This window comes from Lagopus leucura, unplaced genomic scaffold (genome assembly GCF_019238085.1).
Source record: "Lagopus leucura isolate 7727_CA_CO unplaced genomic scaffold, USGS_WTPT01 Super-Scaffold_100016, whole genome shotgun sequence".
Lineage (NCBI taxonomy): Eukaryota > Metazoa > Chordata > Aves > Galliformes > Phasianidae > Lagopus > Lagopus leucura.
The window spans coordinates 14490815-14515745 of record NW_024962270.1 but is presented as its reverse complement, the minus strand read 5'-3'; the positions used below and the strand labels follow the sequence as shown (position 1 = coordinate 14515745).

At 46.7% G+C, this 24931-nt stretch overlaps 1 protein-coding gene across 6 annotated transcripts in view; it reads right to left on the bottom strand.

Moving 5' to 3' along the window:
* KIAA1210 (KIAA1210 ortholog) overlaps positions 1-23434 on the bottom strand; it is a 52659-nt gene extending 29225 nt beyond the window's left edge. For 3 of the 6 annotated variants that reach the window (XM_042876578.1, XM_042876579.1, XM_042876583.1), the window contains exon 1: positions 10137-10311. In XM_042876578.1, the coding sequence (XP_042732512.1) occupies positions 10137-10171 (35 nt within the window). In that variant the 5' untranslated portion in view covers positions 10172-10311. Of the gene's footprint in view, positions 1-1555; positions 1745-2432; positions 2513-10136; positions 10312-23357 lie in introns of those variants that run through there. The other 3 variants (XM_042876582.1, XM_042876581.1, XM_042876580.1) reach the window with 3 other exon arrangements.
* Positions 23435-24931: the final 1497 nt, after the last annotated feature.

Below are 24931 nucleotides of genomic sequence, written 5' to 3'. Positions count from 1 at the left end.
CGCACGTCCATTTCAATCAGCTGCACTAAACACATGCACCCTGCATGCTCCCCCAGAGCAGCACACCACGAGACAGAGTTTTAAACAAATACCATATGCTCACTGACTTTCAGCGAGAGAAGTATTGGGTGAAATGAATGGCCCCTTTGGAGGGAAAGCACTACCACAGACAGGAGAAGCAGCCTTGCCTCTCCTTCACCAACTGGGGCAACCGGCAGATACTTGGAATGCTCTACAGTGACCGGGCACAAGAAATGCAACCATTTCTCCAGTTCTCTGAACTTTCCCTTTTCTCAGCTAAGTACATCACCTGAATATGTGTATCAAATGGGGGGGGAAAATGCAAAAAGAAAAGACAACTCCCTTCCATTCCTTGGTTTGTGTACTTAAGTGGCTCCTGGGAAATCAGCCCTGTACAGCACCCAGGTTTCCTGCGCTTAGCAAAGACCCAAGGCAAAGAGGAGATCTCTGCTCCCCACAGAAGAACGCTGTGCAGCGAGATGGCTCAGCAAAGAGGGACACATGCACCCACACAGGCCTCCAGGCAGCAGCCATGGCCAGCATCCCCCAGCGCACGGCTCTCCCCTGAGCTCTGGGCCTCACAAAAGAGCAGGATGTAAGACAGGTATGCGTTCAGGTTATGCTCTTCAGTGAAAGGTGACCGGTTAAACTTTTACTCTTCTAATTAAAGCACATTAGAGGACTTTGTTCTGACAAAATGGGGTTGATTGCTTCTTCCCTGGGAACCCTCCAAGCCATCAAAGGACTCACTTAACCCACTGATAGTAAGCAGCAAAATTCTGTCTTCAGTTTCACCTCTGTAGCCCCAATAAAGGGGATTTCAGAATCAATCACAAAGCAGAATCAGAGCCCAGGAGATTTCTGTTCCGTGCGCACATCTCTTGAGCCTATCAAGACCAAGGTTTTGTTGGTCTCTGTACCCAGAGCCAGAACCTGGCCCACCAGGTACACACTGAGCAGCGTGGGACCCCGCAGACAGCTTTGTTAAAAGCAGGCACTGACCTCACACAGCTCATCCCACTGGATGCACTCTTCCAGAGCGCGGTGTTTCTAAGACAAATTGCCCATCTCTGACCCACACGATGGTTTTGCCAGGCCGCAGCTGGCATCACCACAGCTTGACTGTGGCTACTTTATGTAGGCATAAGAGAATGGCACAAATAGAAGCTTACTCAAGGACTCTTGCTGCTGCCTCCACTGATGATAGTGAGAGGTAGGAGTTTACAAAGTTAATGAATACTGCTTGCATAATTCTACGGAGAGAAGAAGAGCTTAACAAAGTTTAAGGCCCTTTTCAAAGGATCACAAGTAATACGATAATAGTAGTCTTTTGGAAGTCTAGATAAGTAGCTTATCAATAGAGCATCAATAAAAACACTTTCCCAAGGGTCATAATTCTTCATAGCGTCATAAAGCAGTCAGCTGCTCCCCTCAAAGAGATATCCAGAGCAAACAACGTTCACATTAAGAGATGCATTCATGGCTTTCACCCTGCGCTCAGCCAACACCCGCTCCCCGTGCCCCATCCTCACACCTCAGCTTTCCAGCGAAGGCTTGCTAGAAGACAGCTCCCAGTGGGCTGAACTCTCAGTACCTATAGTCTGCTTTGAGAAGCCTCTGTCTGACTGATTCTGAAGGATTTCTGCTATTCAGCAGTGCCTGAAGCAGTATGTGCTGCCCTCCCGGCGAGTGTGTGTGTAACACTAATGGAAAGCAGCTGGTGGGCTGAAGCCGACTTAAAAAAAAAAAAGAAAGAAAGTAGCAGGAGGAAATGCCTTTCATACAGTCACACGGGCTCAGCCTGTAATTGTGCGAGAAGCCAAAAGGATAAGAAGGGGGAAGGGCAAATGACAAAAACTATTTATAAGCTACGAGAGAAAACACAGCGGCAGTGCGCTGTCAGCAGCCTCAAAGCGAGGGGCTCAGTGCTCTGTCCCTGCCCCGCTCCCCAAGATGCCCCCACTCTCAGCACTAAACCACTGCAGCGTGGCCTCTGTGCACACAGGGACGTGGCTGCCCTGTACGGATGTGGACCCGTGTTAGCTTAAACCTGAGCAGGTACCAGCAGCTGAGCAGCTACCAATCTGCTCTTAGCTCAGAGGTCCCACTGATGGTCAAGCTACTGCAGCTTTGTGACAGCTGGCATCTGTACCAGCCATGTCAAGCTGCTGCCCTCATGCCCCTAATTACTCTGAAGAGCTCATTAGCAGGACACTGCGCTGCGGCTGTCGGTGCGGGGATCCCTACTGCATGCTTGCATCAGCACTGATATCCACCTGCTTACCAGGAGTTAAGCCAAGAGCTGCTTCTCTCACAGTGATTTATAGCACCATTTTTCCACTGCACTTTCTGGTCTGTACAAATCAGGAGAAACACAAGAGAAATTCGCTCCAGTCAAGGCCGGCACTCACCCAGCTACTCACTAAGCACACACAGGGCTCAGCCAATACTTTGGGCCCAGGTGGACTCTCCAGAAGAGGAACGTGCATTAATTGCCCCAGCTGAACTGCACCATTTAGCATCAGCGTAGCAGTAAGTCAGTGCCTTTCCCATGTAGTAATTCTTCACAGTACAGAACAGCTGGAACAAGGATCTTCCACTCTTCCTAACAAGAAGCAACAGAGGCAGCAGGCAGCCAGCAACGGCCAAAGGAATGCACATGCTGCAGGCAGGAGGAGCTCCCTCAGATCTGCTGCCATGGGTACAGCCAATGAGCTTGGGAAGGGGGGGACATGCACTGAACATAGAATCATACAATCAATTGAGTTGGAAGGGACCTTTAAAGGCCATCCAGTCCAACTCTCTGCACTGAACACGGACACTGACAGCTCCATCAGGCGCTCAGAGCCTGTCCAGTCTGACCTGCCGTGTCTCCTGGGATGGGGCACCACCACCTCTCCAGGCAACCTGTGCAGTGCCTCATTACCCTTACTGTGAAAAAACTTCCTTATATCCAATCTAAATCGCCACTCTTCTAGTTTGAAACCACTTCCCCTTGTCCTGTCAGCACAGACCCTGCACAACAGTCTGTCCCCTTCCTTCTTACAGCCCCTCTAGATACTGACAGGCCGCTCTCAGCTCTCCCCACAGCCCTTCTTTCTCCATGCTGCACAGCCCCAGCTCTCAGCCTGTCCTCACAGGGAGGTGTTCCATCTGTCAGATCATTTTTGTGGCCCTGCACCAGCAACGGTGCAACAAGAGGTAGCTATGGAGCTGCTCCAGTAAGAACCACTGCCTCTGGAAGTGTCCCCCAAACAGAGCAGCAGGAAGCCATATCGCTACCAACCCACTCCTGCAGCCTCTCAGTGCAGGAATCAGCTCCGTGGACAGGCCAGGCTAAGCACCTCTGCACTGCTGCATTCAAACCAAATCCACACGGAGGTGGGCATTTTTGGCCACTGCTTTCTAGGTTACCAAAACCCTTAGCATTTTGTAGGAGTGCTATGCTCCTGTCTTTGAATCCCTGCTTATTCTCACAAAATGTGAGGCATCATTACATCCTAGGCCTGGAAGATGCTGGGGACGTTTTTAACAAATTAAGTTGTCTGAGTGTTGCAGGAAAAAAGGGGCTGAAACAAAAACAGAAGGCCAGAACTGAAACACGGCACTTCAGGCTGTGTCTGAAGCTCTACTTTTTTTTCCAAAACAGTCCCTTATCCCTCACTTTGTGGGTTGAAAAACAGCTTAAGGATAGAAAAAAAACCATCAGATAGCTCACACTGTGCAGGACACACTGCTTTCAGGATGAGTCAATGAAGACATTTCATGCCCAGGAATTTAAAGCACATTTAAAGTTAAAGAACAACAACAAAAAAAGGAGCGACTAACAGAAATGTCCCGGAGTCACTGTGTCATAACACTCACTCTGTGGATCCAGTTACCCAAACCAGGCAGCCAGCTCTAGGCTACAAGAGAGAAAATCAAACCAGGCTCTGCGGACTCAGACTGGCTTTGGCAGGAAGCTCAGGAAATCGCTCCATGTGAAGTCCCAGACCCAGCAGGGCAACATCTATTGGCTGTGCACATGTGAAAGTAAAGAACGCCAGTTCCGCCTTGTGTTGAAACGCACTGTCTGGCTGAATCCCATGGCCTTCCACTGCTTCTGGAATTCAGACCCCATTTTGGCTGCTGACCTTAGTCAGAGCCAAAGGAAGGCCTGGCACAGCATCCACACCTGTGAGAGGAGAAATTCTGGAGCTCTGTGTGACTCTGAGGGTTTCCAGGGAAGCTCCCACTGCTCCTTCCAGCCCCAGCGGGGCACCCTGTGCAGCACAGGAGAGCTACCAGAGCCAAGGGAGGTCACCCATGAGCTTCATAGATTCATAGAACCACAGAATCATTCAGGTTGGAAAGACCACTAAGATCATCTAGTCCAACCATCAATCCATACGTGTGACTGCTCTAGGCCATGTCACTCCGTGCAGCATCCACTCCTTTGCTGAACACCCCCAGGGACAGTGACTCCACCACCTCTCTGGGCACCTTGTTCCAGTACCCACCACTCTGAGAAGAAGTTTTTCCTAATATCCAGCCTGAACCTATGCTGGCGTGACTTTGAACGTTCCCCAAGTCATTTCTGTCCCCAGGTTACTGAGTGCCTGTTCTCTTTAGAGCAGCCAATCCAAAGGGGACCTGCTCTGAGAGTGCATTCACACACACTCCACTAAAATCAGACCATCTGAGCCAATGCTGGTTCGCACCAATAGAGAAGCAAGTTGCATTTACCTTGAGGAAGACGGAGACATCAGGGAGTAGAGAGGGTATCCAAAATGGCTGAAATTCAGGAGGGTGACACCAAAGAGGGCAAGGACCTCAAGAGGGTACTGACAAGACGATATTTTGGCGAAAGATCAGATGGGGACAGGCATTCTGTAAGATCCTAACTGGCCAAGCGTGGCAAGAGAGGAAGCAATGAGACAATTTGCATTCTATGAAGGAAAACAATGAAATTTCAACTACTGCAATATTCTTTTCACTCAGCTGAGAGGAGGAAAAGTAATTTCCTAAAATGAATCAGCAAACTACTCCTCTACACCTCAGTCAGGCTGTATTTTCCCCAGGTGCAGGGACAGCTTGAGGATTAACATGATGTCTGCAGTATGGTGCTGAGCCAGAGCGCTCACATGCATCCCCCTCATGCCTCAACCTCTGCAGGGATCAGAGCTGTGCTGTTAGGTGAGAGATACTTACAAAGCCTGGCAAAAGCACACAGTTACGTATTTCTTAGAATGAATAAGCATAAATGAATTCACTGCAAATAAAAGTCAAACATTCAGTTCTCTAATTAGCACCAGATCCTTGAAACTGTGAGGCCAAAAGAAACAACCACAACAAAAAATTGGAGCTGGAACACCGCCTTAGCTCTGGCTGAATGGTCAGAAAGTAGAACCTTTGTCTGCACAGCAATGTTCCCCTGCTCCAGCTGAGTGTGCTGCTGTCCCTCCAGCCGTGACACGGCCACCAAGGTGCTGTGACACAGTGACAGGCCATGTCAGACCACCAGCACCCTGGTACTTTTGCACCCATATGAGTGCAGCAGCACGCACCCGTGCAGCACAGTTAAAGGATGAGTGAGGACATGTGGCCCAGGTCTCTGCTTCTTCGTGTACCTTGCAGTGGAAGCACTGCACTGCTAGCACAGCACTGACTGCTCACAGCATGATGAGCAGCGACAGCATCTGCACGCAAAATCAGACAGGATATGAACTGACTGGCTTTAATTTGTATAAACAGTGACACCCACAATGAAACCTTGGAGGGCCACCTGTTACCTCAGTACAAATAATTGTTATTACTGCTACTACAGCATACGAACGAATCAGAAAGCCTGCAGTTAAATGTTTCCTGTATTCAAAACGCTTCTTAAAACTCCCTGATGGGTAACAGTTGACACAACAACTTAACTCAGAAATACATGCTTCGATGACTTTAGAGTGGGGCTTCTGGAAAGAATCAAGGCATTTTGTGCTCAACTGTATTCTTACAGCAGCAACCTGTAAGAGGAGAAAAGCAATAACAACCTAACCTTGGAATTCCCTTGGATTTTCACCCATCTCCCCATCTGGGCATTGCCAGGTCTGGTTGGCAATCAGCTCTTGCTCTCCTATATAGCTCAGTAGGTTACCTGCTGGAAGCACAGCTTGAAGCTGGTACCTTTTTGTCTAAAGCCAGATTTCAGCTTCTAAGGCCAACTCCAGGCCTTTGCATCACAGCTATTAAATTTTCCAGACCTCTGTACAGGAAGGAAACAAAAAATTAATCTCTCTCTTTTACTGAAAGGGTACAAAGCCAGACATTCTTAGTGGCATAAGGAGACAATATGAGCTAAAAGTATGGCAAGATGTTTTTAGGGCTCAATCTGGCAAAATAAGGTAGACAAAAACTCCAGCCAAATGGTGCAGAAGAGTGAAAATCACGTTCAGCAGATTTTACCAAGCCAAGAAGCTCCTGCTTCAGTGGAATAGGAGCAGGACAGGCATTAGGGGTGCATGTTCAGCAGACACTTGGTATTGCAGTGATAGAGAGGGGGCTTCTGTGCTGAAACCAACCATAGGGGCACAGCTGCCTCAAATTCCTCAGCCTGCAGCCAGCAAATTCACCACATCATGTTGGCTGCTTAGCCACCATGGCATGCTTAGCCACCAGACACCATGCAGAGAGAAGTGTGAGCAGCAGGAGGAGGACTGGCAGAGTGGAGTGATTCACTGGCCGTAGTAAGACACAACTGAACTTCTTGCACAGGGATGAGTCAGAAGGAAAGAATCAACAATTAGAAATAGTTGTTCTTTCTGTTAATAATACAGCACCACTGTACTAACTGTGCTGTGGTGCCATGGCTCTGCCACCTCCTGGCTGCTTTTGTTCACCCTCTCTATTATTCTTGTGTAAGAAAACAGGGTTTAAGTCTGAATGCTTTTAGTATTAAGCACTGAGCTGAGCAACCCTTGTGAGCTGAAGACAAAATGCTCACCAGTGTCCAAATGCTGGTAAAGTGCCATGAACAGGAGCAAGTTCATAGGTTGCACATTGAAAGACTCCCAAGGGATTATAATGCCTGGGGAGTCTTCTGTTCAGTCCACCCTGTCTGACTTGGCCCCAGTGAAGAGAGCTCCCCGCTTTCCAAAAAGTACATCCCTCCTCCAGTTCTTTCCCTCCCCTACCCTCCACACAGCATTTCCTGAAACCAGGCACTGTCACCTCTGTCTGGAAATGAACAGCTTGAGAAATGCTCCACATCTTTAGCGTGTGCTAAAGAGCAGAGTGTGATGGGCAGTCTCCTGCCACAACCCCTCTGCAGTGATGTGGCTCCCAAAAGCGGGATGCTGCAGGAAGCAAATGAGCTGCTGACAGTTTGGAACTGCCCCGCTCCCCACAGTACCGAGCTGCTACTTGAGTAGCACTTGGTGGAGTTTCAAAGCACACCCAGTTCACTTGCAGCAATGCAGCAGCACCTAAGCTGAAAATAAACTTCACTTGATGGAACGGTCGTATCAGTCTACGCTGACAATGACTTTCACCTCAAACTACAATATATTGACAATTTCCCAATGCATCCCTTGATCAAGAGCTCTTCCCAAATGCTGAACATGTCTTCGGGACAAGAGTGCACATTTTTCAGAATGTATTTTTCAGCACTTTTTGACAGTTTTGGACCAAAAGAAAGAAATGAATTATTCCACTGGAAGTGCAGAGCTTGGTGTGGCAGAACACACTCAAGCTGAAGCATGCTCATAATTCCAGGAGTGCTTGTTAAAGGCACCATGAAATCTCCAGTGACCACCTTAACTACAGACCAATTAAATATGTTTCCTCGGAGTCTGTTATAGGAGCTGGCTCTGAGCTGGCAGGCAAAGCCTTCAGCCAAACACTTTATATAGCTTCTAACATGCTATATTTGTCTTTGGAAATTGGCAGTTTGCATTGACCATCAGTGAATCTTACTGTTCAAGCAAACACATTTTTTCAGCTCATAATTATGTATCTGGCTAGTACCAATAACAGAAAGGCAGATATTAACAGATTCTTCTGCAGACCTTAGAAAACTGCATCATATCTGCTTAAAGCTGATTGACTTTTCCAGTAGCAGACCAGGACCAAGTACAGCATAGCTCTGCAACAAGGATGAGCCACAAGAGCTACAGACTTACTGCAGGAACAGTTTAAGATCAGCATTGGGGTTGCCAATGCTGGTTAAAGAGAAACAAGAAAGCAATCTGCAGTATTTTTATTCAGCTGATTAAGATTGGTGCTGTTACATTACATTAGGATTTTTAAAGTTTTTTTCTTAGGATGGCATCTCCTCCAAGAGCATTAACAAAGCACAGGGGTGGGACTCAACACAGAACGACTGGCTCAGCTGCACATCACTGCTGTGCACAAAGGCGAAACGTGGGGCACTGAAGGCTGATGTGGCAGCAGCGCAGGAGACAGTGACCCAAAGCAGCTCTTAGAACAGCCCACGAGCCCCTGCTGGGTGCAGCAGCTCAGAGGAGCTCTTTCCCAGTGTCAGTGCTGGGTTTCAGTGCTGGAGCTCTGGGCTGCTTTGGCTAAATCGTTACTTGTGCGTAAGCCAATTGCTTAAAACATAAAATGCATTTCATTCACAAAGCAAAGTAACTCCCACAGGTCCAACAACCACATGAGGATTTGGGAAGCTTCTCCTGTGACACATTCGATGCTGTCCAGAAGGACAAATACTTTGGGTGAAACTCAAAAGGAACTTAATCCACAATTAATCTCAGGCTCCAAACATCATTGTTGCTGAAATTAATGTCTGAGATTCATTTTAACAGCCAATAACCACTGCCAAAGCTGCATGTAAATTTGCAACGAGTACAAAGTATTAATAGTCACTAATCCACTTGGGAACACGTCACAGGGCTGAGACAACAGGATGAGGAACATAATCTACACACATATCCAGTGTCAAAACCAAACTGAAGAATAACAAGAAAGAAGAGTTTGTTTAGAAAAAAAAAATGCTGTCCTTTATGAACCAGGTAGATTTCCACAAGGAAGGAAGTGATCGTATGTCATACGAAAGAAGCTTCATCTGCTGCCCATCTTTTATAGGCTCTCCTTGCCTTCCACAACTGCATGCCCCCTCATTCCTAACATAGACTTGCTTTCCAAATACTTACCTCCCACTGTCACAAGTTTCAAAGGAGGAAAAGAGTCAGCATAGGATGGGAATGCTAACTGAAATCCAGAAAGAACTGGGAGACTTTGAAAATCCGTAGTTCAGCAGAGTAAAGTGAGACAGCTGGCATAAGGGCTGCAGCCTTTAGGAGAGGTACGAAGAGGAGGAGGAGGAAGCTGTAAGCTTTGCTTTTGAGCTGCTATCCAAGCCTTCATCCTTACCTTTAACTATCATCATTCATATCTTAAGCCTCAAGGTACAATTTTGCTTGCTTTTCACTGTTAATTTTCACTTTCTGTAATCCTATATTGTATGCAAAAGTAGAGCCCTCTACAGTCTGCTGATGCAAATAATCATCAAAAACAACCCTCAGTTTTTGCAGCAGAAAATTTTCTTCCACTCCTTAGCAGGGAGAATGTCAGAGGAAAGAGAAAAGCTGTCTTCGTGGTGACTTAAAGCACCAACACTAATGTGCATTGTCCCATCCACTTCTCCCTCTGCAGCCCGCTCTGCAATCAAAAGAATTTCTTGCAAATCAAATCTCTCAGCAGGGTGGAATTACAGAACAAACCTCAGGTTAGATACTCAAAAACATTTAATATCAGATTTCTAGTTGAGTATTTTTTAAAGCCAACGTGCATTTCTGTATTTCTTGTTATTTGTTAATACATGAACAGTGCAGCTAATTAATAAAGAACACTTTCCCATCACTACACCTGGACTGCAAAAAATTCATTCCCTGTTCAGTGTTTGCTGCTGGACATGTATATCTGTGAAGGAAAAAGAAACAACTACTTCTCATCAAATTGGCATTTCGGTCATGACTTTTCCAATATTGACTTTTTGCACTTTGGTGCTCAGAAGGGCATTTTGGTCCCAGGGCAGGAGCACAGCGTGCAGCGCTGCTGCAGTACCAGAGAAGCAGAGCGTGAGCGTACCCACCGTGGTGCAGGGGAGGGCTCCGCATGGCACTTACTTCTCACTTCTCAGGCAGCTGTAGAATCCAGCCATGGTCCTTCGCAGAGGTGTGCAGGCATTTAATTCATCCTTACACACAGATGCTAGCACAAAGACTCGGCAGCGCTGTGCCCTGCTCACTGAGTGCCCACACGCACACACAAGAAGGCAGTGTGCCGATGCAATTACTAGCCAGATAAAGTTCCTGATCTGAGGCCCTCAGACTCTGCTGAACCGGGTCCAAGGAGGGCTGTGCCTGCTCCATACATGGTTATGAATTGTTAACTCCCCCTTTCCCTGCCTCCTTCCAGCTCTTGGTGAGCACGGCATCCTAAGTGTCAAATACCATATGGCATTTGGTTCCGTCTCCCTGCGGGGCTAATGAGGGGACTGACTGTAATTAGGATATAAAGAAGCCCCGAAGAGATTATATCATTTTTGTTATTTTTTAAACGGGCTACAGAAAATACTCACACCATCACCACACAAACCTGCAGCCATTCTCCAGCACACAAAGGGTGCACAGGACCTTACAGCACAAGCGTCAGCCCAACTCACTGTAAATCACAAGCGATTCTAATGTGCTGCTCCACACATTAACAGCCAAAACTACGTCCCTGCAGTACCGCAAGGCCAGGCGAGAAGCTCTGGAATTTCAAACAGCTACCATGTCTGTATTAGAAAAATCCTGCCCGGCAATGCCCACTGATGGCATGTACAGCAGCTGTGCCTCACTGCCACTAGGAGACCCTCGTGGGTGCAGAAGAAGAAGAACAGCTCTGGTTTAATGCTGGGAACATGTCCACAGCAGCTCTGTTCAGACAATGACCCAAGCCCAGGGTCAGCAGGGCTGCCCACACATCAGCATTATGCTGCATTAAGTCCATGCAGAACAGGTGCCCAACATTTTGGTTCGCCTGGGCAGCACTGAGTGAACAGAAACTGCCTCGGGCCACATACACAAAGGTCTCTCTGAAAGTAATGCCCCCCTATTTATTTCCATGGAAACTACAACTGATGCAAAGAGCACGATCACACCATTTCATAGAGCAAATTCTCAGCTACAAAACACTGTTTTTCATAAAGTCACCACTACTAGCTCTGCATTTTTGCCAGTGATGAGCAAGAGCCTGGATGCTGTGCTTGTCAAAACCTGCACCAGTGGAGATGCCTCACTGTCACTGTCACCACTGCTGAAATGCACCATCAATGGATACCAGTGTCTAACGTGGATCATTTCTTCTAGAATATTAAGAGAAATATTTTAACACCTTTCCTGCAATAGAGACACAAAGTTTGAGAAATGTCCCCGTGGTGCACAGTCCCAGAACGGACTGTTGCAGCAGCTTCATAACAGTGCAGAACTGTGTAACCTATGAATTATGAACCTTTGAACACCATTTATTTTCTATAAAATCCCATACATAAAGGAAAGCTGTGACACAAACAATAAATGATATCAAGTGCAAGAGCTATCACTAACAAACTGAATCATATTCTCATCTAGCTTCCCAGCAGAAGAGAAAAAACTTTCACAATGCCATCCACAGAAAAACTGCAAATCCAACCTGACCTGAAGATGTGCTTCCTATTTGCAAAAGATGCAAAAATGCACTAGCACAAGTTGATTTTAGTTTTACTGCTGTCCTGAATTACTGTTTTTGTCACAACGATTCCAGTCCAAACTCTTCATCCTAATTACGAGCCAGCTACGAGCCTTAGCCTCCACCCACTGAGAAGCCCACAGAAAAAAAGTCAAACCCAAAACTTTGGTTGTAGGTTATCAACCACGGAGAAAGAATTCAGGGAGATTACTGGGGAAACATTCTCACTGGTACAAAACCTCAGTCATGGGGCTGCATTTGAAATCTGCCCAGCATTTGGTTCAGAAACCGCTGCCAAAAGAAACATTTCTAGCAAGAAACGAAGGAAACCTCATCAGAAGTTCACATTTGTATTTAAAAGCAAGAAAGATCAAATGGCTTTCTAGGGGGAAGGCTCAATCCAACAGGCAGTGGAAGGGCGTAATCCTGATGGCTTTGGAAGAATTTCATAGTTTTAACTAGCATAGAGTAAGGCCCTCATGATTCAGAAGATCATTTTTTTTTAATAACACAAAGCAGATTCCTTGTCTGCTAACTACCTGAGATGGTTTGCCCTCAGAATGTTTCCTGTCATTGTTCTTTTGTCTTGCACGTGTTCGGTTTTTGTCTTGAAGTTACTTACTTGAAAGTGCAAATCTTCATCTGTTGGTGCTCATGTAGGTCAAATGTAGTCTTGTTCCCAGGAGCTGGCAGATTCACCCACACGCACTGCACCACTTAGAAAGACCCTTTACTTTCCAAGAAGCACAGACTGGTAAACAGTCATTAAAAATAATTACCCCACCTCAGGATTTACTCCTTTTTATTCTCTATCTCCATATCAGTCTCCAAGTCTTCATGGCAGCGTTTCTTATTCGTGGCTCTGATTCTTCATCTGTTGCACAGCTCCAAGTAGCTACACGTGGAGCTTTCTGGGTAGAGATCCAAAACCTGTGATGTTGATAAATATCATGGCTCCAAGTCCACAGTGCAAGTAAGCAGTTACGTGATGCTTATACAGGTCATGCAGTCAAACAGGAGCCAGGCTGACATTAGCTCGTTCCTCGTCAAGTGCTAAATGAGTGGGCTGCTCTGCTGCCAGTTAATTAATAAAAGCTGTTTTCAGCTTGGTAAGTAGATGAACACCGAATAACCACAGAATACAGACTTTGGCAAACTAAAGATTGTTCTTTAAAGATAGGGGAGAGAGCAAGTTTAGACACCTGGAAGCTGAATCAGATCTGAATTTCCTCTAAAGTCTGTGGCTTGGCCTGACTGAAAAAACAAACATTCTAGACCATTTCTGTTTGAAACAAGCATTTCCCTTGACTTCTTCCTACTCACTGCCACTGCTCCCCCCACAGCCCAATAACCTTACTATTCCCTCGATCACTGCACATCCTAATCTGCCTTCATCCTCTCTGTCTGTCTGCAGGTGGAACGAGTGCTCCAGATGGCCAGGTGCCCTTCCTCGGGGTGATGCAGAGGTAGCGGCAGTGCCTGTGAAGATTCCCAAGTTTCTTAATTTCTCCAAAGGGAAGGAGGAAGGCAAGTCTGAGCAAGGCCAGTGCCTCAATCATCGAGAAAGGTTGCACTAAGATATAATTCACAAAATCAGAGACTTAGCTGTTTCATGGGCAATTTCAACAAGAAAGACCTCTTCAAAGTAAGTAACCAACAGCAACTGGTAATCCAAAACAGGAAACTCAAAATAAGCTGAACACACTGGCCCGTTTCCACAGCCACTTCCTACACACACACACGTACACAGGGTGCACACCAGCAGCCCGACAGCAGAGGTGTTAGGAGCTACACACACAGCAAGCAATGCAAAATATGTTTCATGTCCAACAGATCTACTGCTTTTCTCACAGCCTCTTGCAGCTAAATCTCCAAGGGCGAACCGTGTCCTTACCTTCTGGGCTCTGAGACAGCAAACACTTCATGCTTCTCAAAAAGCCCACTCAAAGCTGGCTTGAGCAGCATCAGGACACGTGCACAGTGCAACACAGCAGGGAGGACCAGATGTCACGGGGTTTTGACACCTCGTGATTCACCAACTGTTTTTAAACATCGCTGTTAGACCATTTCTTAACCAATTTTCAGGAGACAGAAGTTTTCGGTGAACTTTTCAGCCTGCAAGTGTAAGGGTAGGAAGAGAAATCCTATTGTAAACTGGCAGACCATAGCACAATCCCAGTGTATGTCAGTGTCTCTGCCTTGACTTCCTATTCACAAGGCACACGTTGGTCTCTCACTTCTAGCCCTCAGCCCCTACCAAAACGCAGCCTACTTCCCTTTCTCCCAGTCCCTAACAAGGTCATGCTTTGGCTGTGCTGCTCTGGTAGGCTTTGCTGCTGTGAAAAGCACAGCACTTCTCAAGTGAGAATTCAGTGAAAAAGTAACATAGTCAAATGTCTGGGCATGAAACAAGGTGTGTGGGGCAAATCCACAGGCCAGAGTCTAGCTCCCAGCTCTCCAGCTGCTATCATCAAGCGCTGGAACATAGGTTCATAGAAAAGAATCATAGAGCCATACAACCATAAAGGTTGGAAAAGACCTCCAAGATCATCCAGTCCAACCACCCACCTACCACCACTATTTCCCTGCTAAACCATGTCCCTTAGTACCACATTTACACATTTCTTGAACACCTCCCCACCACCTCCCCAGGAAGCCCATTCTTTCAGAGAATAATTTTTTCCCAACATCCAACTGGAGATTGAGAGTTTTCAGACTAGTTTCTATGCTGCACTTGATCTTGCCTCAGTACTTAGAAATCTGTGCCATTCCAACTGAACCAAACATGTTGAGCCCTTCCATCCACAATAACCTGCAACAAATCCTGCACCGAAATCTAACTGCAATACTGCAGGTTGCTCTCCCCACACCACAGTGCTCTTTGCATTTGGCACATGGACCATTTAACCACGTGCTAGCATAAATGTGACCCTCAGGAGCACTTTTCCAACGAGAAACATGTTCATTTTTCTTACAAGTGAGATTCTTGGGCTGGCAAATGGGCCTGGCTTGGGAATTTTCAGCAAAAATGCTGCAATACTCAAGAAACAACTGTCCACACATCACTGTTAAAAGCTGTACTATCAGAGCTTTAAGCAACTGGGTTGGAATCACCCACAGCATTCTGCAGAAAACAAAGAAGTGAAGATAAGAGGATTTCTGCCTTTCAGAGTTCAGACATTCATCTGTGATTAATATAAGAAGGAAAATGAGGGTCAAAGCCTATCTCCGAAAGTAGAGTACAGCCAGGAGCCTCTAACTGTGCATTATACCAGCTTCTTATTGATGCATCTGAGCCTGAAGAATTTGCCACGATACTTGCTTTGGAGTCTGATTACTGTATGTTGATCTAATTGTGTCTGTTTTTACACTTTGTGTGCAGTGTCTGGGATTTGGGGGATTTTAGTGGTTGTTATTTCCTGCTGGAGGACTTGCTGCAAGATCCTTCAATAAAAAGAATATTGTAAAGACTGCAGCAATACATATAGTCTCTGGTTCTAGTGTTTGGCAGTTCCAATTATGAATTGCTTCACAGTTTCTCACCAACATCTTCAATTCTGAGCAAGGAGCAAAGATTAACCTCAGTATGGTATATCCAGTGTATTACTGAATTTAAAATATGGCAAAAAAGATACCAGTACACTGCACCTCTCTTGCCTAGTCTGTGCCTCTTGTGTCTGCACAGTCAAACAGTCTCTTCCTGGATTATCTGGAGATGAAGGTCGGACCACGTGTCCTTTAAAAGGTAATTTCCCCCAGATTTGCAGCAGGATCACAGACGTGTGCTCACACTTCAGTGTCAGAAAATATCAATTGCCAAACAAACAATTACAGATGGAGGGAGGGGTGTTTGAGGGACATTTTACTAATTTGCAATTGATTTGCATGTAAAAATGCATTATTTATAGAGAAATTAAGGAGGCCCCTGTGTACATAGACAATATAGCAGGAAGTGCTCCCTCTCATGTCTCTGCTTTTTTTCCATCCAAGACCATAAATCTAAAATTTAACATTATAATGAGTTCGAATGAAAAGCAGATTTTTGTTACTTTTATTTTTTGACACAGAGGAAGAGCTTGGTATTTCCTGCGAAAATACCAGCATGGTCAACATTTTCTATACTGGAAAACTGTGGTTCTTTTGTCTAAGTTTGGGTAGTGTGGAAGCTGAACAAAGGAGCTCTATTTCTACACATTCTGACTTAGGAAAATACTCTGTTAAAAAACACGACGTTCCAACAACACGGCTTTTCCTCCTTGGAGTCCAGGCAGGCACCAATATGCACGACCATCTGGAAAGAAATGTGAGAACACGGTACGTAGCTTCAGGCGCATGGATCACTGCCTAGTCTGCGTGTCGAACATCAGAGGTAACAGCTACCGAGTCTAAACAAATATCACGAGACGCCTTGAATAATGACTGGAGTTCTCTACACCCCATCCTTCCCAAATTCCCCTCTAGGGAGAGATGCAGTCAGTGTTCTTGCAACACACCGTGCACCCTTGGAGACGGATCAGACCTACGCTGCCAGCAACGCCTGTGCTGTGAATAAGCAATCAAGTTTAATGACTTCCCTGGATATTGGCTTCGCGCTGATGTAGGCCCACCTCTTCGACGGAATTACTCCTCATTTGTTTGCACAGGTATAATTAGGGACTCGCACATCTGGAAGAATGTTCTGAAGGCCATCAGCATCCTGAATTTCTACCGCCACTGAAATAAAGATTCAAAAGCGAAGGTCATCTCAGATGCCATCTCACGGGCTGAAGTAACAATACGGGAAATGACAGAAGCACAGCTCTGAGGAAAAGGCTGTATGACTCCAGTGCCTGCAAACACAAGGCTAAAGATAAAGTGACCGTTAACGTTCAGAGAAGGGCAGTGAGGTCCCTGAACGTCCTGCCTGCAGGCTTTATTGCTCCAAAGGGAAATGAACAGAAAAATACAAGTTAGAACTGCATACTGCTGACATTTAACTCAAATCAGTAGGCAATGGTAACGTCTCTTTTCCTTTGTTAGCTTTCCTCTGCTTAAAGGCAGGCATACAGTATCTGTTTCATTTCACAAACTGCAAAACAAGTCGAATGCACTGAGTAATAATAAATTTACTCCCACCACTTGGTATCTGCAAGATTAATCACAAGCGCCAGACCTGTGTCCCTCTGCACAGAATGCAGTCTTACTGCAGATACAGATGGGGAACTGAGGCAGAGCAATCCAGTGACTCTTCCAGAAACCACAAACCGAGACTGAACCCAAAGCTCCTGGTGCCTGGAACTGTGTTTTGGAGTCTTTTCCCATCCTCCCTCTCTCTGTAACGATGGTTAGAAAGACCCTACAAGAATAGGCACCCTATAAATATCTAAGATAACTTTAAGTTCACTAGCTACACTTCAGCTGTGGGAACTCCTACAGAATCACTGGCATCAAAAGGCTGAGTTAAACTAGAAATCAATTGCTCCACCTCACAACTTGGCCCAGCCTGCCCAGAGTTTGAAAATCATCACATAATAAAACATATCCCATATTGAGACAATGTTGCCAGAACAGTTCCATACCCCAGCAGAGTCCTGACACAGCAGCCTCACATATTTCTCAGATTCAAGTTCTGGGAATCTTTAAATATCCAGTTTGTTCCCAACTGTCTCTTACATACGCTGGCATTGCTCCCATCATAATGGGAAGGGAAAAATACCTAATGATTAGATATCTACAAGCAGGAAATATGCTAATTGCAGAAGAATTTTACCTAAAACTGTTGAATGAATTACAGTTCTGAGTCACCAAGTCACTTAAACACATGCTTGAACTGGATCTCAGCTTGGTCCATCCCATTTCAAAGGGTACAGCTACAGAGCTTAAGCAAGTGCTGAGCTGATGGGTCCACCTACTGCCACGGGAACAGCAGTATCTGAAAAAGCTGCTTGAGTCATGACAAATTGAAGTCCATCGTCCTCCTTCTGCTCTATGAAGTGGTTTAGGAGATATGTACAGCTCTCCCAGGACAAATGCCACTATCCAGCCCCACCACTCTGGTCCACCTTGCTGGCCCAGACACAACACACTTGAGATCCAACAGTGTTGGCTTTGGGTACCAACTTTTTGCTTTCAATTTTGGCAGCTTCCATCCAGTGAAATACCAGCGAACACAAATCCCACTGGGACAAGGAGCACTTGTCACCCTGTGCCATGAGCTGAAAAGTCACCCATCTCTTCTGCTGGTTTTAGCAGCACCTACGTGAGAAGGCAAACACAGATCAGGCCATGAAACAGCTCCTGTGAGTACAGCACAGAGGCTAATGCACCAATACTGCCTGCAAGGGGACAAACTGAGGCACTGCCTGGAGATAAGCCAGTGTGCAGCCTAAGGACAAGGCATGCTTGCTCTGCGCTCAGCTACCTTTGGACACAAATGCTAAGCAAGATCTCCATTTATTAAGGAATATTTATATATGATGTGAATTACAGACTAGATTGCCTTTAAAAGCAATGAAAGGTTGCTAAGAGAAGTTACAGGATGGATTTGAGTTGCTTTCTTGATTGCAGAACACCAAGACTGCATTATTTTCTCACAGTGGATGAATTTTACTCTTTCACTAAGGCAACTGTAACCAAGTACAAATACTGCTGAGATTCTGGATATTTCCCCTAGGTTACATAAAGTTTTTCCACCATAAATTCATATGTAATTGCTAAAAATAATGAGATATGAGTAAAATAACCATAACAAATCCCAAGGGAATATCACTGAGCACTGCAGAGTGACTACTAGTCATCAGTAAAGCTGTTGACATGGTGAAGCTTTTCCTCTGCTCAGAGGCTGCTACAAAACCAGCAGGTACGTCATCTCTGGAGAGTCCCACATACGTTACGCATGCAAAATCCCCTGCACAGGGAAAGGGACTTTCACCACTCTTTGGGTGCTGCTTTGCTCCCCTTTTTCTCTTTCCTCTTAACACAATTTCACACTGCTTCTCATTAAAACCACAGCACATAACCCTCAGCATAGTCTATGAGCTCAACAAATCAACTAAAGTAAGAACTTCAGCGATAAATGATAGCCTTTCCTTGACTCTGATTTCTTGCTTTAAGCTGATTTATTTTAAGAACCTTAACATTTTAATATATTTTCTTCCACAATAAAATATCACAGCATTAGGAGTTTAACATTCATCAAATCTTCAGACATCACTGTGGCAACAAAGCGATAATGCACAAAGGCTGCATCCCCCCAAAAGGAAAGGACTTCAAAAAATCAGTGCTTAAAGAAGTCCATGTTGGTAGTTAACATTATACGTGTAGGCTGTTCACTGTGCTTCTGCTCACTCTATCATTACTGCTCCTGAACTCTTAAGAGTAAGCAAATCCACCACCCTGTGGTTTTGAAACACACTCTGAAGGGGAACGGCTGCAAGCTATGCCTCTTCCAAAGGACTGACAACTTTGAAACTGTACAGCTCTACACACCTGGAAATACCATCTTTCCTCATGTATCTGCAAAGAAAGAACAAAGAATTCTGAAAGGAACTTCCACACAGCTGTTCTGAAATAGCAGCTCCAGGTGACTTTACTTTCCCAGTGCACGGGAGGTTTTCTATGCCCCATTCTCAATAACATCATCTTCCCATCTCCCTTTTTTTAAATCAAGATTTAAAGAGTCAGTTATATAAACCCATGAGCTGCCTCTGAGGTGCTAAATCATTTCCTGGCAGACTTAAATGAAACGCATTGCTTGAAACAGCAACAAAGTCAAGAAAGCATGCTAATACATATTCCCAGCTTGTAGCATATTCCTGGATAAATATACTGTATATATGGGACTGCAGTTTAAATTTACATAGAAGCTCTTGGCCCATTTCTCAAATACCACATAAACCACACAGCCGGGCTGCCTCTCTTTCTCTCCCTCACCCTTTTGCTTCTCCCAGCTGACCAGTGAAATCTATCACAGAAAACAGAAGGTAAATTCAGAGCTCAGAAATCCTGGCACCACTTTGACAGAAAACAGGTTGAGAGAATGCATCTTTTCTAAGCCTTCCCCTGCCCAGCACTTCCAGTACACCAGAAGATATGCATGGCTTTTTGAGTCACAGAGACAAGATTTATCCTGAGATGGGAAGAAGAGCCTCAGGTCCCTGTTACCTGGCTGCAGTCATGTGCAGCGAGTCAGCAAGGAACCTGGGAACAATGCTGCTTTGCCTTGTTCTGCGGGCCAGGGTGAGGAAATGTCCGCAGATGGCGTGGGACGGGCTGCAACTCCAAGTCTCTTAAGCTAGAAATGATTATGAATGATTATTTTTAAAAAGAGCATTGGCTCTCAAAAGAGCAAAGACTCAGCAAAGATTCAATGCGCAGCAGCCTGACCCATGTGTGCAATCCCTCCCATGCCACCCCATGGAATACAAAAATGGTCTTACCAAGCGTAGACTGGGAGAAAGCCTAAGACAAGGTCAACTGCAAACTGCTGTGACGTTTTCTGACAAATCATAGCAATTCTATTTAACAGATTTTCATATTTAATGGTGACAGCTTCTTCATGTCAGTGGAATTAAAAGCTGCTTGTTGGGCAGGAAGGGGAAGGGGCTGGAACAGCAGGTGACAATCCAACGCACAGCAGCGAAAGCGCGAGAAGCTGTGCAACTCCTGGCCTACCATTTGGCTGAGGTTAGCTCGACTTCTAAGCAAAGCAAAGTAAAATCATGAGCTCTAACCTCTGTTTTACCCTACAGATGTTTAAGGAACAATTTACAGAGGAGCTGTGAAATCAGATCCTCATTACTTCCTACAGTCTTAAGTGCTTTGAGGAGTTACGGTCACCCCAAATTCAACCCCCCTGAGTCAGCAAAACTATGCAACAAGTGGGTATTTTGGAAATAACATTTGGCACTCCCTTCGTGTTCAGTTTCTGAACCACTGCAGTTCCTGTTTCAAGCTTTGGAGCTGTGTATTTGGGCTTTTTTGCCTGGCTTTGCTTTGTTAGTTGGTCAGAAGATTTAGCATCTTGCATGACCATTTCTCTGTGTGAGCTATGATGAAGAGATCGCATGAGATTATGGGGAAACTGCAGTAGTTGGCAACAATGATGGAGGAATATAAGTTGAAATGATCCTTGTTAACACCATCAGTTGCAAATCTTAGCATTTGCTGCTTGCCAAAGAGGTGGTTTCAAGTTCTGACCTGCAGTACTCCTTCCATTGCACATACAAGATGTCAACCAAAGATATGGAGATAAGGCCCTCCAGATGGAGAGAAATGCACACAGCTTTATGCTTAAGCAATAGACTGAGCTTAAATGGGCTGAAGAATAGGCAGCCCTCTTGAAACTTATCTAAGGGAATGACGGGGGACAGGACTGCATTTCCACTAAAACCAACATCAAAGTAACAAAGTCTCATGATGTTACTGAATTAATTTAGAAGAAACTGATGAAATTCAGATGGCATCTATGGCGTTGGCATGGCTTTTGAAAGCTATTTTAGACTTTCATAGGATGTGTGTGCTTCTGCATACGCATGACTCAACATGATTCTGGTGGCATTCCAATAAAGTCAAGCCACTGCAGCTCGAGACCAGGCCACATCCAGAGCTCACTAAAAACAGCGAGAGTCCCTGCACCGAGAGCAGCTCCCCAAATCATCACCTGTCGTTGCAGACTGCAGCAGGGACGGCAGTCACAGGGCTCTGTCCTCTGCCTGACTTATGACACAGCTGAGTGCTTACATTACGTAACTAAAGATATTGAGAACAACCACACCACATCCACTGTCCGCAGTACAAACATGGGGATTACTGCAAATCCTCAGGGGGGAAAAATAATTCAACTCCCTAGTTGGCCACACCAACGTGTGCTTTCTTTCCATTTATACAGTTTTCATAGAAATAAATACATACATAGGAACAGATCTCTTCAGCAGTATCGAATGCAATAAGCTTTCTGGTCAAAGTCGTAGTGGATTTTAGCAGAGATCAGGCAGTACGGATTAAAGACGTGTTTGCTGGCATTAAATGTTTTAGACTCTCTCCCATGTACACAAAGTGTTGTTCGCCAAGTGCTCATTTTCCCAGCTGTTAAAAAACAAGGGACACCTCAACCCTTCCTCAGCGCTTACACACGATCCCAGTACCTGCATGTGCAGATAGGGCTTCCTTGTGAAACATTCTAAATAACCAGTGGACTCGACACACGTTTATTTGGATTTTAAATAAATAGCCCTGTACGAAGCGGTGCTTGGACCGAGCCGAACTTCTCACTTCTTCTCTGACCGCCATCCAGCTTCTCCTGTGAAAATAAAATGTAGCTGCGCTGCTGCCTGCAGCACTGGGACTGGTAAATTAAACCACACTGCCAGCGGAGGCAAACATTAATTCTGAAACAGGACACGTCGTAAGACATCAAACTTAACTTTTTGGTTGAGTTTGTGCTTAGCGGCAGCAGGAAAGACTGAAGAAAAATCTACAGAAGTAACTGCTTCCCAAATGTCCAGATACAGCCAAAACCTGTGCTGTGGGTTCTGAGGGACAGTTTCGAGTCATCAGATCTGCACTGGGCATATCTCCATGCTGTTGGTCACAGCAATCCGAGACATTCTGGTTTCAGAAAGCTCCCATCAAATCACAAGCAAGCAACGTAAGTGAAACAAGTATTCTAATTCCAGTGCTTTTTAGGAAACTCGGAAATTTGATTTTGGTTCACATAAGTTGGCTTTGCATAGTAGTGAAAGCACACAGTACAGGTACATAGCTGAATGTTTTATAGCAGCAAGACACGTATTTGTATTTCTCATCACAAATCCACAAAGGTGCTGGAATCCTAATTGTCATTAAATATATTGTGTGAGAGCAAAACAAATAGAAAACTCACATTCGTGAAGCTGTTAAGAACAGAGTGCTCTTACACTTGGTTTTCGAGGGCTGTTTTAAGGGCTCCTAGCAGTATTCTTTAAGCCACCTCCATCAAATCCTCCAAAGTATCAAAAGGACGAGGCAAAGCAGAAAAGAGCGGCAGAAACAGTAACCGCAAGGAATGGGAACACGTGCACCCTTTCCAAACCCCGACTGCAGGGCTGAAGTCTCTCGGCCTGCACCGGAGGGCTCTGACGGGTGCCGGGGTTTGCGGGAGGGCTGTCCAGGCTCGGCATCCCGCAGGACGTGGCCGGAGGACGCGGGCAGGCACGGCTCTGGGAGGCGCTGCCCAGGCTGGAGCTGGAGCAGAGCAGAGAGCCCGCAAGCGGTTCGATGGGGTCGGCGACGCTCCGCTCGCACCGCCCGCGGCTCGGTAGCTCGACCGGAGCCCCGACTCGAGCCCCTCCTACCGGCACAAGAGCTGTATCACACACAATTCGCTAAAGACGCGCGATTGCGCTTTTGCTCCCGACACGCGGCTGTCTGTGAGTTCGTACTCCTAACAGCAATAGGACCATCAGGGACCCAGCGGCTGCCCGCGCATCTTTCGGCTGCTCCCTTCGCCGTTCTCACCGCGTCCCCGCCGCGGCCCGGCTCCCGCACCGCGCGGCTCCCGCTCCCCCGGTCCCGGGGCGGCACTCGTGCGGGACACGGCCGGCAGTGCCGGAGCGACGCAGGGGGCAAAAACCAAGCCCCGTTCGCACCGATCAGTGCGACGAGTCCGGCGAACCCACCTAAGTCAGACGGCTGCTCGGAGGCATCGGACACAGAGGTCTGATCCCGAAGGGCTGCGGGTTCACGCGGACGCCGGACCCCGCGCTCCAAAGGCGGCGCGGCGGCAGCGACGCGCACACAGCCCTCCTCGGGAACGCGCCCGGCCCCGCCACGAGCACCCGCCCCGCCGCTCCGCCGCCGCGCTCACCCGCCGCTCCGCAGCCCCGCGGCGGCCCCTCCCCGCGGCGCCGGGCTCCGAGTGCGCTCCTCGGGGACGGGACGGGGTGCCGCCCCCGGTGCGGTGCGGTGCGGCGTCGTGCTTCTGGATGCCCCCGCGGCCCCCGCTCCTCCCGCAACGCTTCCCGCACGTGTGCCGGGTTCGGGTGCCGCCGGGTGCTGCTCGGCTGCCCGAGCTGCGGTCAGAGCGAGCGAAGATGTAGGTAAGCTCTGCAACAGGTAGAAATGTGGCTCGTGTTTGGAAGGGTACCGAATGAAACTGAGCACCTAGGTGATTTGGGGAACAAGCAAATGGGACTGCTTCCACAGGTCCGTCTTCCTACTGCTGCTTTCTTTTTCAGCCACCCTCCCCTCACCTGTGCCACTGAATGAAAGGCAATGAAAGCTCTGTTATATGAAAGCAATGAGCACTGTTTGAAGCAGAAATGTCACTCATGCTGAGATGAGAATCTGTTCCTATCTTGTGTTCCTGTAAGTAACACACTACATCAAAGCTCTGCCATCCTGCTTCACTGCTGCATCCCTTCTTCTGAAGTTGACCCTACTAATGCTGGAGCTGATTGTCAGTGTACAATGACGGAGTCTGCCCTGCTGTGTGGTAAACTTGGCACTCCAGCAGAGCTGAGAGGACTGGTCCGATGTCAGTGAAGTGACCATCTCCAGAGGGAGTGAAAGTTGGTCCTCGTAAAGGCCGTGTGCACACAGCACTTCTCCACCCAGCAGAGGGAGTATTTCCTGCTCCCTCTGAGAAATAACAGCAAGATCGATTTGCCTCAGTCTGTGAATGGGCTGTTTCGTGTCATCCAGCTGTTTTCCATACAGATATTCTTCCTGGCTCATCTGAGCTCTAAGCAAATCCAAGGAGTTACTTTCAGGAAGTCAGGGATTGTATTTACTCCGTCACTGTCCTGCACTGTGCTTTCTAGGGGTGCCAAGACTGTTACATTGCAAGAATCGCACCGTCCCACATTTTCCTTTCTCCTCCCTCTTCCAAAGCGCACACAGCTTGTCAGGCTGCCCAGCTTGTTTTTGACACTGGCTGCCTTTCAAAACGAGGAGCCCAGATTGAGAATTCACACCTAGAACTTTTCCTATGGTTCAAAGACAACGAGACGTCTCCAAACCCTCGCACAGTCACCGCAGGCGCCCTTCCTCCCCTCCCAGTCACCGCCAGCCCTGTTTGGCACAAAGGAATGGAAAGCCAGCATCCTGGCAGCAAACGCAGAGGCGATGCTACCAGGGGGAGGTTGGAGTGGCAAGCTCCAGCAGGCTTTTCCTTCCGAGCGGTCTGTCTGTCTGATGCCCCTTCCTGACACATTTTCTAAAATTTGGTTACAATAAGTAAATAAATAAATCC